The sequence below is a fragment of the Leucoraja erinacea genome, chromosome 11 (assembly GCF_028641065.1).
Source record: "Leucoraja erinacea ecotype New England chromosome 11, Leri_hhj_1, whole genome shotgun sequence".
Taxonomy (NCBI): domain Eukaryota; kingdom Metazoa; phylum Chordata; class Chondrichthyes; order Rajiformes; family Rajidae; genus Leucoraja; species Leucoraja erinaceus.
In genome coordinates, this window is record NC_073387.1 from 4,763,883 (window position 1) to 4,782,569 (window position 18,687).

The following is an 18,687-nucleotide window of genomic DNA, read 5'->3' on the forward strand; positions in this document are numbered from 1 at the left end:
AGGAAGCAATAAGACCTGCCTTCAATCCAAAATTCGCAGGACTGTGCCGAACACTGACCTCAGAACCACAGATCCTGCTATTTGGCAAGGACTTGCCCAAACAAGTCAAAGACCTGGATGAGGAATCCAAAGCATTTGGCCTCATGAGGGCAGGGCCCGGAACGAGCAGAATCACTCAACCCAGACGGCAGTACCCTATCGCATACACCAGTCGACGTCAACTCCATGGGACTGGTGAAAGCTTGGGGCCCGCACACCATCCCCGGAAGCCTTTTTTAGGCCAGGGCCCAGAGCGGGCCCCATGGAAAATGCACCACCCCCACACAGCACCACCCCGACAGACAAGGAACCAGGAACCGAAGAAATTAATACACCACCAATAACAATGGAGGTAGGTGGGTCTGGTTCCTACCAGTACATAAAAGGTGGGGGAATTGTGCTAACAGGGGGGAGACTACACCTGTTTATGGAAGCATGGAGGACTATCACACTTGATAGTTATATACTTAACAGTATTCGAGGATACAAAATTGAATTTATTCAAGAAAACATGCCACCAGTTCAGCATGCACCCCAAAGGGGTTTTACCCTCTCACTAAATGAAATAATTGGAGGGACAAGCAGAACTGGTGAGGTTACTTACAAAGGGTATCATTGAGAAATCTGAACATGAACCTTTGGAATTTGTTTCAAATATATTTACCAAAACCAAAAAAGATGGTGGATGCCGCATCATCATTGACTTAACTACATTGAATACTTTCGTTAAGTATATACACTTTAAAATGGAAACATTTGTGACCGCCAAACAACTGATTTCCAAAGGATACTTTATGGCAAGCATAGATTTAAAAAATGCCTATTATTCAGTACCTATTCATAAGGATCATCGTAGATACCTAAAATTTACCTGGATGGGGCAACAATGGCAGTTCAAATCGTTGCCTAATGATTTAACATCAGCCCCAAGACTGTTTACTAAGATATTAAACCAGCCTTGGCAATATTAAGAAAACAAAAACATATTGTTATGGCATAACTTGATGATATTTTGATAATAGGCAAAGCCTTGGAATTAGTTAATTCAGCTGTATTAGCTGCTAAACATTTATTTGAAACCTTGGGTTTTGTCATACATCCAGATAAAATTGATGCCATCCACAACTATGGGCTATTGGGATTCACAATTAACTCAGTCCACATGTCTGTAACATTGACAAAAGAGAAATCAGCAGAATTGGCACAAACGTGTAACAAATTAATGGTTAACAACCAACCAACCATCCGACAAGTGGCGAGAGTAATTGGGAAATTGGTAGCAGCATTTCCAGCTACCCAGTTTGGACCTTTGCACTATCAAAACTTACAAAGAGCAAAGGTGCAAGCGTTAAAACGACATGCAGGTCATTTTGACTGAACCATGAAATTGCCCATTGAAGCAATATCAGAGTTACAATGGTGGATAGAGAACATTTGGCATAGTTCCAGTCCTATCATCATCAATAACCCAACGTTAACTATACAAACAGATGCCAGTGCTCAAGGCTGGGGAGCAACTAATACCATATCCAGCACAGGTGGTAGTTGGACTAATCTAGAATCATCACTACTACAGACACTGGGCATAAACTATTTGGAAATGTTGGGTGCATTCTATGGTTTAAAAGCATATTGTACAAATATGTACCATTTGCATGTTCGTTTGCAGATTGATAATACCACAGTGGTGGCCTATATTAACCACATGGTCGGGATAAAATCTATATCATGTGACAATTTGGTCAACACAATCTGGCAATGGTGTGTCGATAAACATATTTGGCTATCAGCAACTTACCTACCAGGTAAGCTAAATACAGTGGCAGACACCAGGTCACGCAAGTTTAATGATAACACCGAATGGATGTTAAACCCCAAAGTATTTGCTGAAATTACAAAGCAATATGGCACACCAGATATCGATCTCTTTGCATCCCGACTGAATCACCAGGTACCAATGTATGTCACTTGGGAACCAGACCCTGAGGCAGCGGCGATGGATGCATTCGCGCTGGACTGGGGGAACTATTTTTTCTATGCCTTTCCCCCCTTCTGCCTCATCAGTCGGGTTCTATGCAAAATACAGATGGACTCTGCTTCAGGCATCTTGGTAGTACCCGACTGGCCTACACAGCCATGGTTCCCAGTGGTCCTTGACAGGGTCATTGAAACACCAATGACCATTCCCAGTGTCCAGATCTACTGATTCACCCTGTGTCAGGCGAAAGTCACCCATGCCATGACAGAATAAACCTACTGGGTTGCAGATTCTAAAAAGACCTTTGCTGGACCTGGGATTGTCAAATAGGACCATGGACACAATGACAGTGTCTCACCGACTTTCCACCAAGAAACAATACCTCTCGAGCATAAGGAAATGGGAAACATACAGCTCGAGAACAGGGACAACCTACTCATCAACCACCATAACAAATGTACTGGAGTTCCTGGCCAGCCTTCACCATGATGAAGATCTGAGCTATAGCGCTGTTAATTGTGCTAGAAGTGCACTGTCAGCCTACCTAAGACAGGCACCAGGACAACAGGCCATAGGGTCTCATCCACTGGTGATCAAATTAATGAGAGGGATCTTCAATTCAAACCCCCCCAAGACCTAGGTATACCAAGATCTGGGATGTCAGTGTTGTCCTGACATACCTAAGGGGATGGTCACCAGCCAGATCCCTCACTCTGGAACAGCTAACCCTGAAAATGGTCATGCTGATGGCGCTAGTCTCAGCACAAAGGGTCCAGTCCCTTCACTTACTCAGACTGGCCAATATGGTCATAACACCAGACCAAATGACATTCACCATTCAGGAGCTGGTAAAACAGAGCAGACCAGGAACTTCAGGTCTTATTATGGAATTCCGGGCGTACCCACCTGACCCCCGTTTATGTGTCATGGCTCACCTTCTACTATACATCAACACAACCAAAGATTCCAGAGGGGGAGAAAAAGCACTATGGGTCAGCCACAAAAAACCACATGGTCGGGTGTTGAGTCAAACCATCTCTAGATGGCTCAAACAGGTACTGGGAGCTGCTGGAGTGGATACTGACATTTACACATCTCACTCCACCAGGGCAGCATCCACGTCGGCGGCTAAAAGAATGGACGTGCCATTAGACCACATCCTGGCAACAGCGGGGTGGTCCATGGAGAGATCCTTTCAAACGTTCTACGACAAGCCGTTACCAGAACCTTTTTTATTTGCAGAAAGAATTTTGGACTCTGCAAACATATAATTTAAGCCCGGGGGAGCATTATTTTTCTTTGTTATTGTTTCAAATAAATACCATTATTGTTTTATAAACAGATTCTTGGTTGGTTACGATAACATACTTCCTCCCTTGGATGACTTCGGCAGCGAGTGAAGTATGAACTGTTATACGGTTTGAAATCACAGAGCTTTAAAATCTTCACGTAGTCACTCACGAGACTCCGAAGTAAAATAGTAAGATTAAACGAGAACTTACCAGTTTGAAGTTTGATCTGTATTTTATGAGGAGTTACGATGAGGGATTACGTGCCCTCCGCTTCCACCCTCAATTATAGAGATCAACTGGTAACTTAGTTCTCCTTATCTTTACTATGTTTATTTCAATTACTGTGTTGTTTCTGTGATTCCACATCGCTGCTTTGAAGTATGTCGCGCATGTGTGCTGGACGGGGTTTTCACGTAATCCCTCATCGTAACTCCTCATAAAATACAGATCAAACTTCAAACTGGTAAGTTCTCGCTTAATCTTACTATTCTCTATCTATCAGGGATTCACTTTGTCTGACTGTATCAGAACTGGCCAATTGTGCCTGTGATTATTCTGACTCAGAAGTTTTTCTTCATTTATTAGGCTGCTGGGTATGCCATACATCTTATTCATAATCTGATCCAATCTGATACTCATACATTTACTCAATTAGTTCCACCCTATTCAATTTGTTCTGCCCATTTCTATGTGGCGAGTAAAAGAGATCATTGGGGCAACTTTGTAACTTTGTTGGCGCGCCTTTACGTGGCGACTCTTTATATGCCAAGGAATGCAAAACAAAAGGTCTCACTGTGACTTTCCCCTTAGATAAAAGTATCTAATCTAAGCGACTGGAAGGGCTCAGAGTGAATCAGAGAAAGTCAGGTGAACAGAGGATGATCCAAGCCCTGAGGGGTTGCAAGCTGCAACATAAAGAATTGCCGTCCAACGTGCACCAAGCAGCTCCTGGGGCGGGCGGTGGAGCAGACAGTAGTACAGGCGGCGGGTCAGACTGTAGTGCAGGAGGTGGGACAGACAGTACAGGTGGCGGGACAGACAGTAGTACAGGCGGCTGGACATACAGTACTACAGGTGGTGGGACAGACGGTACAGGTGGCGGGACAGACAGTAGTACAGGCGGCTGGACATACAGTACTACAGGCGACGGGACAGACTGTAGTACGGGCGGGGGGGGGACAGACAGTAGTGCAGGAGGTGGGACAGACAGTAGTAGAGGAGGTGGGACAGACTAGTACAGGCGGCGGGACAGACTAGTACAGGCGGTGGGACAGACTAGTACAGGCGGTGGGACAGACTAGTACAGACGGCGGGACAGACTGTAGTACAGACGGCGGGACAGACTAGTACTCTGCCTCCGTCTGCGCTGAGGCCTAATGGCGGAGCTGGCGACCTCAAGACTCCGGAGGCAGAGCCAGTCAGGACTTGCCCTGGGGCTCGCTCCCGTGATGGCGGTCCGGCTCGGGGCTGGAATGGCGCTCCCGTGAGGGGCTGTGACGCTCCCGTGAGGGCGGCCTGGTGCGGGGCTGAGATTCTCCCGTGAGGGGCTGTGGTGCTCCCGTTGGAGCAGCCCATCTCGAGGGTGGAATGGCGCTCCCGTCGGAGCGGCCCAGCCCGAGGGAGGAACGGCACTCACGTGAGGGCGATCCGGCTAGGGGCTGGAACGGTGCGCCGGTGGCTGGGATGGCGTTCTGGCAGCAGTGACCTGAGTCAAGGTTCAGCCGCGGCCAGTCAGGACCACCCCGGGCCGCGGTCCCGTGAGGCCGGCCCGTTTGCGGGGTTGGGTGGAGCCGTGAGGGACTGTTTGTACCATCGCGGCCTTGCGCGGGGAATCGCCTCTCCCGCAGAGGGGAGAAGAGGGGAAGAGACTGCAGCCCTAGAGATTTCTGCCTCCACCACAGTGAGGAGGTGCTTGGAGAATACACTGTGGTGGATGTTAATTTGTGTTTATTGTTGTTTATTATTGTATTATTGTATGTATGACTGCAGGCACGAAATTTCGTTTAGACCGTAAGGTCTGAATGACAATAAAGGTAATTCTAATTCTAATTCTACAGACGGCGGGACAGACTGTAGTACAGACGGCGGGACAGACTGTAGTACAGACGGCGGGACAGACTGTAGTACAGACGGCGGGACAGACTAGTACAGACGGCGGGACAGACTGTAGTACAGGCGGCGGGAAAGACTAGTACAGACGGCGGGACAGACTGTAGTACAGACGGCGGGACAGACTAGTACAGACGGCGGGACAGACTGTAGTACAGTACGGCGGGACAGGTGGGACAGACGTGTAGTACAGAGGGCGGGACAATAAAGGACAGACTGTAATTCTACAGACGGCGGGACAGACTGTAGTACAGACGGCGGGGGACAGACTGTAGTACAGACGGCTGGGGGACAGACTGTAGTACAGACGGCGGGACAGACTGTAGTACAGACGGCTGGGAGACAGACAGTACAGACGGCGGGACAGACATTACAGGCGGCGAGATAGACTGTAGTACAGACGGCGGGACAGACAGTACAGACGGCCGGGGGACAGACTGTAGTACAGACGGTGGGACAGACAGTACAGACGGCGGGACAGACTAGTACAGACGGCGGGACGGGGTGGGACAGACTGTAGTACAGACGGCGGGACAGACTAGTACAGACGGCGGGACAGACAGTACAGACGGCGGGACAGACAGTACAGACGGCGGGACAGGTGGGACAGACTGGGCTCCCGCGGGTGGGGGGGCGGGCGGACGCAGTGACGCGCATCCACGCCGTGCGCGCCCCCGCCGCTGCCAGTATTGCGCGTGCGCGCTGCGCCGGACGCCCAGGCGGGATAATGGCGGCCGCTTGACGGGTGTCTCCCTCCTCTGGTGCGTTGTGTCTTTCCCGTCGTCGTCGAGAGAGCAGCGAAGACGTTGACACGGGGCGGTGAGGGGAGAGTAAGGCGTTTAGCGGCGGATCCGGAAGGTGTGGAGTATGTTATTTGCGAGGAGCGGGGCGCCGGCCTTTGTTCGGTGTTGAAGTGAGAGGAACCGAGCGGCGGGCTGAGCCTCGCGTCATGGCCGCCTTGGGCACCATCATGGGCGGCGTGAGGGAGAAGCTGGAGGCCGTTCTGAACGTGGCCTTGCGGGTGCCCAGCATCATGGTGCTGGAGATGTTGTACCGGTGGGACGTGAGCTCCTTCTTCCAACAGATCCAGTCCCGCAACCACAACAACCTGCTCTTCCAGTACAAGTACTTGGCACTCAACCTCCACTATGTCGGTAAGTACACACCCACAGGACTCTCACCTTCTCTCCGCAAGTGTTAACACACCCACTCCCTTCATTTTCGCAGGCTGGCATGGTCAGGTTTACAGCGGGATGTAAGTACCACAGCTATTCATGTTTACTGGCCTCTGTATTGTGACATTTCGGTGACCCTGAACTATATAGGCATGCAAACGATGCCCATCTTCACCCCCTCCATAAGTGTTAGGAGCAGAATTAGGCCATCCGACCCATTAAATCTACTCCGCCAATCAATCATGGGTGATCTGTCTCTCCCTCCTAACCCCATTCTCCCCAGAATCCTTGACACCCGTACTAATCAAGAATCTATCTATCTCTGCCTTAAATACCCATTGACTTGACCCCCCACAGCCTTCTGTGGCAAAGAATTCCACAGATTCACCATTCATCTTTGTTCTGAGATATTCTTGATAGAGGTTGCCTAAATATGGGTTTACCTTGTGTAACTCTGGTCTGACACTTCAGATGATAAAATAAAAACAGCCAATGTTTGTCTTTACTGATTCCCTTTCCCTAGTGCCATCCAAGCATTGTAAATTGAGCCTTCTCACATATATTTATTTTGGAAATTAATAGGAAATGGTTTTGTATTTATAAAATGCTGTTTTAAGCTTCAAAGACTTGTGTGACTAGATTTTCATGTTTTCTGACGTACCCGGGAACAAGATTTTAAGGTGTGTTAGAAAAGTATCGTGTTCATAGTTTTGAAGTAAAAAAAAAAGGGACAACTAAGGTGTTGAATTGGGAATGAAATATCCTTGTTAGATGTCTAAATTGAATCATCTGTTAACTACTGTGATGGATTCTTAGAGCAGCTTGTTCTGGAGCCTACCAGGGAGAAGGCAATTCTGGATTTAGTTTTGTGTAATGAAACGGATTTGATAAGGGCACTCGAGGAAAAAGAGCCATTAGGAGGTAGTGACCATAATATGATAAGTTTTCATCTGCATTTTGAGAGGGAGAAGGGAAAAATCAGGTGTCAGTATTACTATTGAACAAAGGGGACTATGGAGCTATGAGGGAGGAGCTGGCCAAGTTGATTGGAAAGATACCCTAGCAGGGATTACAGTGGAACAACAATACAGCTATTTCTGGGAATAATACAGGTGCAGGATCAGTTCATTCCAAAGAGGAAGAAAGATTGTAAGGGGCGACTGTGGCTGACAAGGGAAGTCAGGACAGTATAAAAATCAAAGGTATAACAGCAAAGATGAGCAGGCAGCCAGAGGATTGGGAAACTTTTAAAGAGCAACAGAAAATAACTAAAAAGACAATACGGGGAGAAAAGATGACTTAAGCTAGACAAGAATATAAAAGAGGATAGTAAAAGCTTCTTTAGGTATGTGAAGAGGAAACCATTAGTTGAGACCAAAGTTGGACCTTTGAAAACTGAAACAGGTGAATTTATTATGGGGAACAAGGAAATGGCAGACGAGTTGAACAGGTATTTTGGATCCGTCTTCACTAAGGAAGACACAAACAATCTCCCTGATGTACTAGTGACCAGAGTATCTCGGGTGACGGAGGAACTGAAGGAAATTCACAATAGGCAGGAAATGGTATTGAGTAGACTGATGGGACTGAAGGCTGATAAATCCTCTTAAGGAAGTGGCTCTAGAAATCATGGATGCATTGATGATCATTTTCCAATGTTCTACAGATTTAGGATCAGTTCCTGTGGACTGGAGGGTAGCTAATGTTATCCCACTTTTTAAGCAAGGCGGGGGAGAGAAAACAGGGAATTATAGACCAGTTAGCCTGACATCAATGGAGGGGAAGATGCTGGAGTCAATTATAAAAGATGAAATAGCGGCACATTTGGATAGCGGTAACAGGATCGGTCTGAGTCAGCATGGATTTACGAAGGGGAAATCATGCTAAACTTTTGGAATTTTTTGAGGATGTAACAAGGAAAATGGACAATGGAGAGCCAGTGGATATAGTGTACCTGGACTTTCAGAAAGCCTTTGATAAGATCCCAAATAGGAGATTAGTGGGCAAAATTAGAGCACATGGTATTGGAGTAGGGTACTGACATGAATAGAAAATTGGTTGGCAGGCAGGAAACAAAGAGTAGGGATAAACGGGTCCTTTTCAGAATAGCAGGCAGTGACTAGTGGGGTTACGCCAGGCTCGGTGCTGGGCCTGCAGCTATTTACAATATACATTAATGATTTAGATGACAGGATTAAAAGTAACATTAGCAAATTTGCAGGTGCCACAAAGCTGGGTGGCTGGATGAACTGTGAGGAGGATGCTATGAGGATGCAAGGGTAACTTGGACAGGTTGGGCGAGTGGGCAGATGCATGGCAGATGCAGTTTAATGTGGATAAAGAGTCAGCATGGGCATCTGTCTTGTGGCAGTGTTTTGATCTGAAGTACTGGAAATTAATTTTCCTATTGCTTTGACCTACTGTGTTTCTGCAGCAGATATTGCTCTGGATTCAGCATCTGCAGTCTCATTTGGTGTTTCAGTTGAATGAAAGTTCGACACAACCGATGAGTGGGATTTAAGTTAACAGGAGTAAATTATTGAGAGAATTGAAGAAAGTTGAGGCCTTTGGTAAGGCAAAGTCTGAATTTTCAGTCGAGGGTGTGCACTGTAAATTAGAGAATTTACGTGCAAGAAGCCAAACTATGCAAGTAAGCTGAGTGTGCTGGGTTTTGGGCTTAATGGAAATTTATTTACATTGCCTAAAGGGAAAGCCGTTTCAAGTTTCCAGGCCTGAGCACTAATTTTGGCTTTGGCAGCAGACAGTAGTGTTTGCATGATTGGGTACTGTGGTGAAATTTGTTTCTGAAGATCCTATTGAGCAAGGGATTAACAGGTTACTTGTGCCTTTGGAATCTTATTTCGGTTTTGGGTGAGAAAAAATGGTCAAAAGGAGAGTGAACAGAGAATGTATCTTCTGGTACATTTTTTGCTTCTTTTTTCCACTTTATGTGGAGTTTAGTGTTATCAATATCATCAAATGAGAATAAAGTAGGAGATAAACAAAAAGTGTAAAAGCTTCCATTTCTAATGACAAGGGGATAGATTAGCAAAAGTGAGCATTGGTCCCTTAAAAGTAGAGAGTGAGGAATATTATAATGGGGAACAGCAAAGTGGCAGAGGTAGTGGTTTATTGGCTTATAACTTTGTAATTGCTTTTACAATAAAAGTATGTTCTGAAAATAATGATAACCAAATATTTAATGAGAATTAGGATTTTATGTATATAACAGTACTGGATAAGTTGGTAAAATTTAAAAGATGACAAATCCTATGGCCCTGATGGCCTTGGGGGTTTTAAACAAAGCACCTCCCCACCTCTGTAGTCAGTATATTGATTTCATATGTCACTGCCAAATTAGAAGGCAACAAACCAGGAGGGAACATGGGCAAATTAATTAGACATCAGCAGAAGGGGAAAATGTTTGAACCAGATCAAGGCAAATGTTGACAAGTGTGTCATGCAATTTGTATTACAACTTGAAGAGCAGATAAAGAGAGAACAAGTGGATGAAATGAATGTGGATTTTCAAATATCATATAAGATGTAATTAAAGAAAATTGGCGTGTGTGATTGGGAAGGTAATATATCTGGGGATGGTGGTTCATGGGCAGAAAGGGCAGCACAGTGGTGCAGCTGGTAGAGCTGCTATCTAACCAGGTTCAATCCTGACCATGGTGAGGAGGGGGGGGGGGAGGTTTTTGTAGAGTTTACACATTCTTCCGGTGACCACATGGACTTCCTCCATGTATTCTAATTGCCTCCCACATTGCAAAGATGTGTGGGTTTGTAGATTAATCGGGCTCTGCAAATGGCTCCAAGTGTGTAGCGAGTCAATCAGAAAGTCATATAACATAGAATTTGTGTGAAAGGGTGATCGATGATCAGCATGGACCCTATGGGTCGAAGGGCTTGTTTCCATGCTGTATCTCTAAACTGAAATATGAACCTCAGCAACTATTGGTCAAAATTAATGATCAAGTGGATTAAGTGTAAAGTTTGAATGGTTCTTTCTGATCTTTGGGGTGCACTGAGGTGACACAGATGCATGCTAAATGGATTTGAACGGGGCAGATTAAGTATTATGGGGGGGTAATATGAGGATATTCAATTGATTGGAAAATATTTTTCTTGAAGGTAAGATTGTGAAATACCGATACAACACAGAGGCCTCCGTGTCAGTAGACACATCATAAAGTCTACCATTACTGGGTTTGGGCAATAGCACGCTGAGGTGTCCATTTATCCAGGTTGCCTCTCTGCAATGACTGCTTTTTTGCCAGGTGTCCCTGGAGAAGGTGTATCTGCTGTCCTCCATTGCAGTTTCGACTTTGATGTTCTGGTGAAAGAATGGCTGAATAAATTGTTGGGTTACCATTTTAATTTTTGGTATTTCATTCAATGTTTGTGGAAGATTTCTCCTCGTGAATGGTAAACTTTCTGTACAGAACAGTACAGCACAGGAGCAGGCCCTTTGACTTACAATGACTGTGCTGAAAATGATGCCAAGACCAACTCTTAACTACCTGCACATCATCCATATCCCTCCATTCCCTGTATATCCATTTGCCTATCCAAAAGTCTCTTAAATGTCACTATCGTATGTACCTACCGTTGTATATTTCTCGATTTCCCATACAATTCCAACCAATCTACAAAGACAGCTTCTGGATGAAAACCATCATGGGTTCTGACCTCCCCACCATCAAAGGTATTTTACAGGAGTAGTTGCCTCAAAAAGGCAGCCAGCATCATCAGAGACCATACACCACCCTGGCCACACACACATTTCACCACTGCCATCAGGTAGTAGGTACCGGAGTCTGAAAACTGTAACGTCCAGTTTCAGGAACAGCTTCTTCCCTGCAGTCATCAGTCTATTAAACGTTACAATCTCCAAATAAGCTTTGAACTACATCGATTTGGAGCATTAGTTATATTTTTTTGCAATATTAATGTGTGCGTGTATGATAACGCGTACATACTGAACTCTTTTCTATCATTTATTATATTGTTTTCAGTGCACTATGTTTACATATTCTGCGTCTGTGTGTGTGTTTTGTGAGTGTGGGAGGGTGTGGCCGGATCAGACGAGCAGGCACGGGAGAGAGAATACAGTTCTTACCAGATCTGATAGTAAGAACGAAAAGCTACAATTTGTATAAGAATAAGGAAGATCTGGTATGTTCACTTTTTTGTCTGTACAACTACTTCAATAAAGAACTAATTAAGCTGGAAATAACGACTGGGAGATCCGTTTTTGCTTGTTTGCATACGATCACTCCCACCTACCTGTGGAGTAATGGCAACGGAAAGTTGGAAATTGGAAAAGTTTGAAATTGCCATTACACCAGACATCATTCTGATAACCTCCTCTGACTTTTGGAGGCCTCCATATCCTTCCTATAATGGGGTGGCCAAAACTGCTTGCAATAATCCAAAGGTGGTCTAACCAATGTTAGGCCACCGTTGCATTGTGACTTCCTGATTCTTATACTTAATGCCTTACCAAATGAAGGTAAGCATACCATACCTTCACCACTCCATCTACTTGTATTGCCACTTTCAGGCAGTTGGTGCCAAAATAGAAATGGTCGAAAACTTCAAGTCGCTAGGAATAAATATCACCAACAATTTGTCTTGCACTAGCCACTTCACAGCTGTGGCCAAGAAAGCACACCAATGCCTCTATTTCCTTTAAAGGCTGAGGAAGTTCGGCATGTTCCCAACATCCCTCGCCAACTTCGACAGATGCATCGTGGAAAGCATTTTTATGGGGATGCATCATAGCCTGATTTGGGAACAGCTAGATCCAAGACCGTAAGAAATTGCAGAGAGTTGTGGCTGCAGACCAGATCATCATGCAAATCAACTTTCATTGACTCCATCTACACTTCATGCTGCCACGGCAAAGTCACCAGCATAATCAAGGGTCAGTCTCACCTCGGTACTCTTCTCCCCTCACCTCTGTGGCAAGAGGTACAAAAGTTTGAAAATGCGCACTTCCAGATTCATGGACATTTTCTTGCCTGCTGTAATCAGGCAACTAAAAGGTCCTCTCGTCAGATAGAGTGCGGTCCCGACCTCTTATCTACCTAATTGGAGACCCTGGAACTATATTTTATCGGACTTTATCTTGCACTAAATGTTTCACCCATTATCCTATAACTGTACACCGTGGACAGTTTGATTGTCATCGTGCATAGTATTTTCTTTGACCGGATAGCAAAAGCTCTTCACTGTTCCTCGCTACACAGACAACTGTTCTATTCAAAGCAGATGCAAAGTACTCCTTTAGTGCCTCTCCTACATCCCCTGATTCCAAGCTCAAGTTCCCTCCTTTATCTTTGAGTGGTCCAGCCTTCTTCCTGGTTACCCTCTTGTTTTTAATTTGGGACTGAAAAACTTTGAGCTTGTCTTTAAGGTGACTAACCAAGTTGTTTCGTTGCCCCCTTTTTCCCCTTTTAATTGCCTGCTTGAGCTCTTTCCTCTATGTTCCTCAAGGGCCCCGAGCATTTCGATCCGCTTAATGTTAAAAATAAAAAAATGCATGTGTTGCAGGTAAATGGTGTATCGACCTATTTAAAAGAAATTTGAATAATAAAGTGTGGCAGTCTTACATTAGATATATTGATGACAATTGGATAATTGCAGATGTTGAAGCACGAGGATGGCTCTTGCTTTAAATGTCCATTAAGCAAACCCATCCGACTGACAAGAAAGGTAGACAAAAATGCTGGAGAAACTCAGCGGGTGAGGCTGCATCTATGGAGTGAAGGAAATAGGTGATGTTGCGGGTCGAGACCCTTCTTCAGACTGACAAGAAATGTCTGTTTCTTCACTTCTGATTAGAAATGTCCCTGACAAGAATCTGGAAAATATGGACCATGTTGTTTATCTCAGAAGCCACCTTTCAGTGAATGCAAAACATTGATGAAATTCAGCTCTGTCTTCAGAGTTATAAAATAATGTTTGGAGACACAGATCTCAAACTTGTACAAAGCTTTTAATCTACTGGGCAGCAGTGATTCACAACACAATATCTACACAATCAGTCTTGTTACAGTGGGCACATTAAAGTACACCAAAGGCTGTCTGAAAATTCCTTGAGATTCATTGGCAGATATGCAATCTAATGCCAGCTTTATTCCCATCATTGAGGCACTAATTATATTCCGTTATGCAAGACACATCAATTCTGTGCTCAGCACCTGATTCCTAAAGCAGACACACTATTCTAAATCTGTTGATGTAAAAGAGTATCAAGTGGATAGAGGAAAGGATTATGTTCTTAGGGCCTGAAAATTTTGTAGTGAACTCCATTCCTAAGGGTCCCTGGGCTTTTTGCATGGGAAAGGGAGAAACTCAAGCCCACATGGCAGGTGAGCATGGAACATATAAACAGTTGAACAAGGTCAATACCTCGAAACTACTTGCTGGAAAAAGTTGTGCACATTGACATAATTGACGGATAGAAAAAGGGATGAAGTCCTGCGGATTCAATATTTTAGGAAGGCCTTTGACGAGGTTCCACATGATAGCCTGGGCTGGAAGGTTAGCTCACTACGTTCGAAGCAGGGAATGAGGATGAAAGCTTGATTCTCTCACTGAGGCCTGTGACTAGTGTAGCTTGGGTCAACGCTGGGCCCATGATTGTTTGTCATCCAGAAAATCAATTTGAATGTACAAGGCATAGTTAGAAGTTTGCAGATGTCAGTAAAATAGGTGGTATTGGAGAATGAAGAAATATTGTAGGATCTTGATCATCCGAGGAATGGCAAATGGAGTTTAATTCAGTTAGGTGTGAGATGATGAGGTATGGGTGAGGCATGGGTAGGAGTATCACAATGAACAGTGGCATACTTATGTGGTGATTAAGACCTTTGGCACGTAGCCGTTCATCAGAAAGGGTATTGAAGTTAAGATATTACGGAGCTGTTGTACAAGATGTGGTGAGGCTGCATTCAGAGTATTGTGTTTGGTTTTGGTCACTCTGTTATTGGAAGGATGCCATAATGGTGGAAAGAATGCTAAAAGGATTTGCAAGATGGTGCCAGGATTTGAGGGCCAGAATTGTAGGGAGAGGTTGGACAGGCCTGAATTTCATTCCTTGGAGCTTAGAAGAATGGGGGTGATGTTATGAAGGGTCACCAAAATCATGGTCAGCACAAATTGGGCGAATGCATGCAGCCATTTATCCAGGGTTGGGGAAACCCAGAACTGGAGGGCATGGGTTCGAGGAGAGAAGGAATAGCAGCAATAGGAAGTTAATGGGCAACCATGGGGTGGTATGTGTGTGGACGAGCAGCCAGACAAAGTGGTTGAGCCAGGCACATTAACAACATTTAAAAGACATTTGGACAGATACGTGAATTGGAAAGATTTGGTGGGATATGGGTTAAATGTAGGCAAATGGGACTAGCTTAGAGTAGCATGTTGGTCAGCATGGACAAGTTATGCCCAAAAGCCTGTTTCTGTGCTGTGTGAGTTTTCAATAATTAATAGTGCTTTATTTGTCACATATGCAACTGCACAGTGAAATTCATTTTGTATATATTACACATGTGGGCGCCGCCATTTTTGGTGTCATAGTTCAAAGCCCAGTCATCCCACGCGCTTGATGTACAAGAACAGTTTCCGCAAACTGTCGTCCCTCTTCGACTTGACCAGTCATCTTTGTGACCTGGTGTCGCTTCCTGCAGCCTACCTGAAGGCATTTCCCTGGTTCACCCTCCTACCAGTCCTTGCTCCTCGTGTCCGGCTCCCTCCTGGTTCACCCGTCTGCCGAGCCTTCAGGTGGATTCCCGGTCCCGCCAACTGATGAGCCTTCAGACGAACTCCAAGCCTTTGAGTGGGTTCCCAGTCCCGCCAACCGAGCCTTCAGGCGGGTGTCACGACCGTGGCACCTCGGGGAAGGCGTCCTCCACACTGCACCTTGCGGAAGGCCTTTGCCACGCAGCACATCGGGGATGTCTGACCAGATGGTTGTAACATTGCTTCTTAATTCCTTAGTATTGAATTTCATCTGAGTATGACGATGTAAATTGAACTCTTGTGGGTATTCTTTCAAGTATTGCATACAGGAACTATGATTAAATATAAATCCAGTTCATTACACTAATCTTACCATTTATGAGAATTAAAGAATTTGAGGGATCTACAGGTAGCATCATGGAAATTGCAGTGTGAATAGCAATTGGACAAACAAGCAGAATATTTAATGTCCTGAGAGCCAGAAATCTTGTTTGCATAACTTAGTTTACAATTCATAAACGTTTGATAATATCATGTCAGCATTTCATTTTATTTATCATGGTTTCCTTTGATATTGGAAGTCTCCCGGTGAATTCAAATCTTGAAACTCAAGGTTTGCTTTTGCGGTTATATTGGTGTGTAAGTTGGAACAGGGAAAGGAATTTTTGTACCTTCACCTGAAGTACATAAATATTGTTCAGGCTTGCCTGTCTCCTCATGGCCACGGTTCAATTGTTAACATGCTGTTTGTTGTAAGCTATGGAATGTACACAGGGATTCAAACTGAAATTCCAACTTGCTGCAGCTTTGCATGTACATGCAACTGCACAGCAAAAAACCGCAATACGTTGTCATTAATGCTAGGTAAAACCATAATTGTGCAAGACAAAGTATGTCATGCAAAGTTCATAGTTGTCTGGTGTTGAAATAGTTGGTTCAAGAGGGTGATGGTTGATGGGAGGAAGGCTGAAGGATCGGAGAGGAGAGGGACGGCTCGCTGATAAACTGCTGATACTCTTTCACTGATAAACCTATAATGGTAAAGGGCCTTTTTGTTACTGTACCTTGTTAATCAGATGCCTCTGTTTCTCGAACATAAACAGTGAAGCAGACCTTATGAATGTAATTTTATTACGGTTCTGCACAGGCATTTTAAATCAATTGCTAGGTTTGTGCGAGGCCATGATGAGAGAGAATATGCCATAAAAATCATTTATAAATCCATGAAATACAAAGAAAATGCTGGACAATGTTTTTTTTAAATCATTTTAGGTATGTTGTTTACAATGTGGTTTACTGTGCAAAAATCAGTTCAGTGCAGAAAATGAATTGGCTCCGACACCTCGCTACCCTTTCTTGACCTCTCTGCCCCCATCGCAGGGGATTGACTGTACTAAATTCAAAATGAGTTCTCTGACAAACCACCTGATTCCCAGAGTCAATTGACTACATCTTCTCCCATCCTGCCTCTTGTTAGGTTGTCATCTCTTACTCACTTTTTCCGTCTCCACTGCATTTGTTCCCAAGATGAGGCTTTCCATTCTGGGACATCCGAGGGGTATTCTTTCTATGATAAACTTTTACCCACCTACTTTTGTGGGTGGTACCCTCACCCATACCTCTCCTGTGTCCTGCAATTCGGCACTCGCTCTTCTCTGCCCCCAGATGGAACGATAGTGATGCCATGGTCCTTGCCCTTCGGCCCTCCACATCTAACACATATTCCTCGACAGTTTCACCACCTTCATGATTCTACCGCTTGGCATATTTTACTGTTCCCATCCCTTTCTGTAAATATGCCTCCCACCACATTTCCTTTCTTCACTTGCTTCTCCCCTGGTACTTTCCCCAGCAACTGCAGGAGATATAACATTGTCACTGCACCACCGATCTCACTTCCATCTAGGAACATCAGCAGCCCTTTCAGTGGAGACAAAGGTTAGGTGCACCTCTTCAAATCTTGCCTATGCATTTGGTGCTCCCAATGTGGCCTCTTTTGCATCAGTGAGATCAAACGTGGACTAGGCGACAATTTCGCCAAACACTTGCACTCTGTTCGCCAAGGCCTGGTGACTCTCCAGGTTGCTGACAATTTCAGCCCCCTGTTCTGATTCCCACAACAACCTTTCTGTCCTTGGTAGACTCCATTGCTAGAATGACAGCACCTGCAAATTTTATTTCCTTTGAATCTAATATATACCTCAATATGTGGGCATCATTTATTCATTGCTATTCCGCAGTCTGTAATTTATCATGTATATCTTGCACGTGCAAATTGAATAATGACTGACATTTTGGTGGATTGCACATCCTGTAGATGCTGAAGTATGCCGTGACAACCCTTTTTCGACATTGCTTCCTCTTCAGCTCTGTGGCTTCTGACATGGTCTGCAAGGATAGCTTACAGGACAGCCTATTGGGTAGTTCTCCTGTTTTGATGGACATCTTTTACTCACAACGATTTGAGACTCTCAATGCCATCCTGAACACTTTTTTGTTGCTTCCACCTCTTCCACCTCCCCCCCCCCCCCCCCCCCCCCCCCCCCCGTGTTGTTATACTGTTTGAAGTAGACTCCTGGAATTGTTTCATGCAAATCTCAAAGTGAAAGCCAGGACCGTACTGTCAAACTATTTAAAATTAACTATGTAGAAAAGAACTGCAGATGCTGGTTTACACCGAAGGTAGACACACAATGCTCAGCAGGACAGGCTGCATACGATATGATAGAACTTTATTTATCCCAGGAGGGAAATTGATCTACCAACAGTCATAAAACACAAAATACATTAAATTAAAGTGACGACTGGAAAGGATTGGGGATGTGCAAAGATGAGGGTGGAAGGTGGGGAGGGGAGTCAGTCTTCCCCACGACAGAAGGGGGAGGAGTTGTACTTTGATAGCCATAGGGAATAGACAATAGGTGCAGGAGTAGGCCATTCGGCCCTTCGAGCCAGCAATGAAGAAGGATCTCCTGTGGGGTTCTGTCCTGCATCTTGGTGGAACTAGTCTGTTGCTGAAGGTATTCCTCAGGTTGACCAGGTTGTCATGGAGGGAGGGAGCTGTATTGTCAAGGTGCTCTGTAGTTTGAGGAGCATCCTCCCCATCAAGACCACCTCCCATGAATCCAACTCCACCCCCAGGACGGAGCCAGCCTTCTTGATGAGTTTGTTAATCCTATTGGCATCCGCGGCCTTCACCCTGCTGCCCCAGCACACAGTAGCGAAGAAGATGGTACTGGCTACCACCGATTTGTAGAACATCTACAGCATCTTACTGCAGACGTTGAAGGAGCGGAGTCTCCTCAAAAAATACAGTCGGCTCGGTCCCTTCTTGTCCAGG

At 45.0% G+C, this 18,687-nt stretch overlaps 1 protein-coding gene across 1 annotated transcript in view; it reads left to right on the forward strand.

Moving 5' to 3' along the window:
- Nucleotides 1-6,106: 6,106 nt before the first annotated feature.
- rnf145a (ring finger protein 145a) overlaps nt 6,107-18,687 on the forward strand; it is an 86,809-nt gene continuing 74,228 nt past the window's right edge. The window contains exon 1 of the mRNA XM_055642595.1: nt 6,107-6,572. Coding sequence (XP_055498570.1) covers nt 6,368-6,572 — 205 coding nt within the window. The 5' untranslated portion in view covers nt 6,107-6,367. The remainder of the gene's footprint in view (nt 6,573-18,687) is intronic.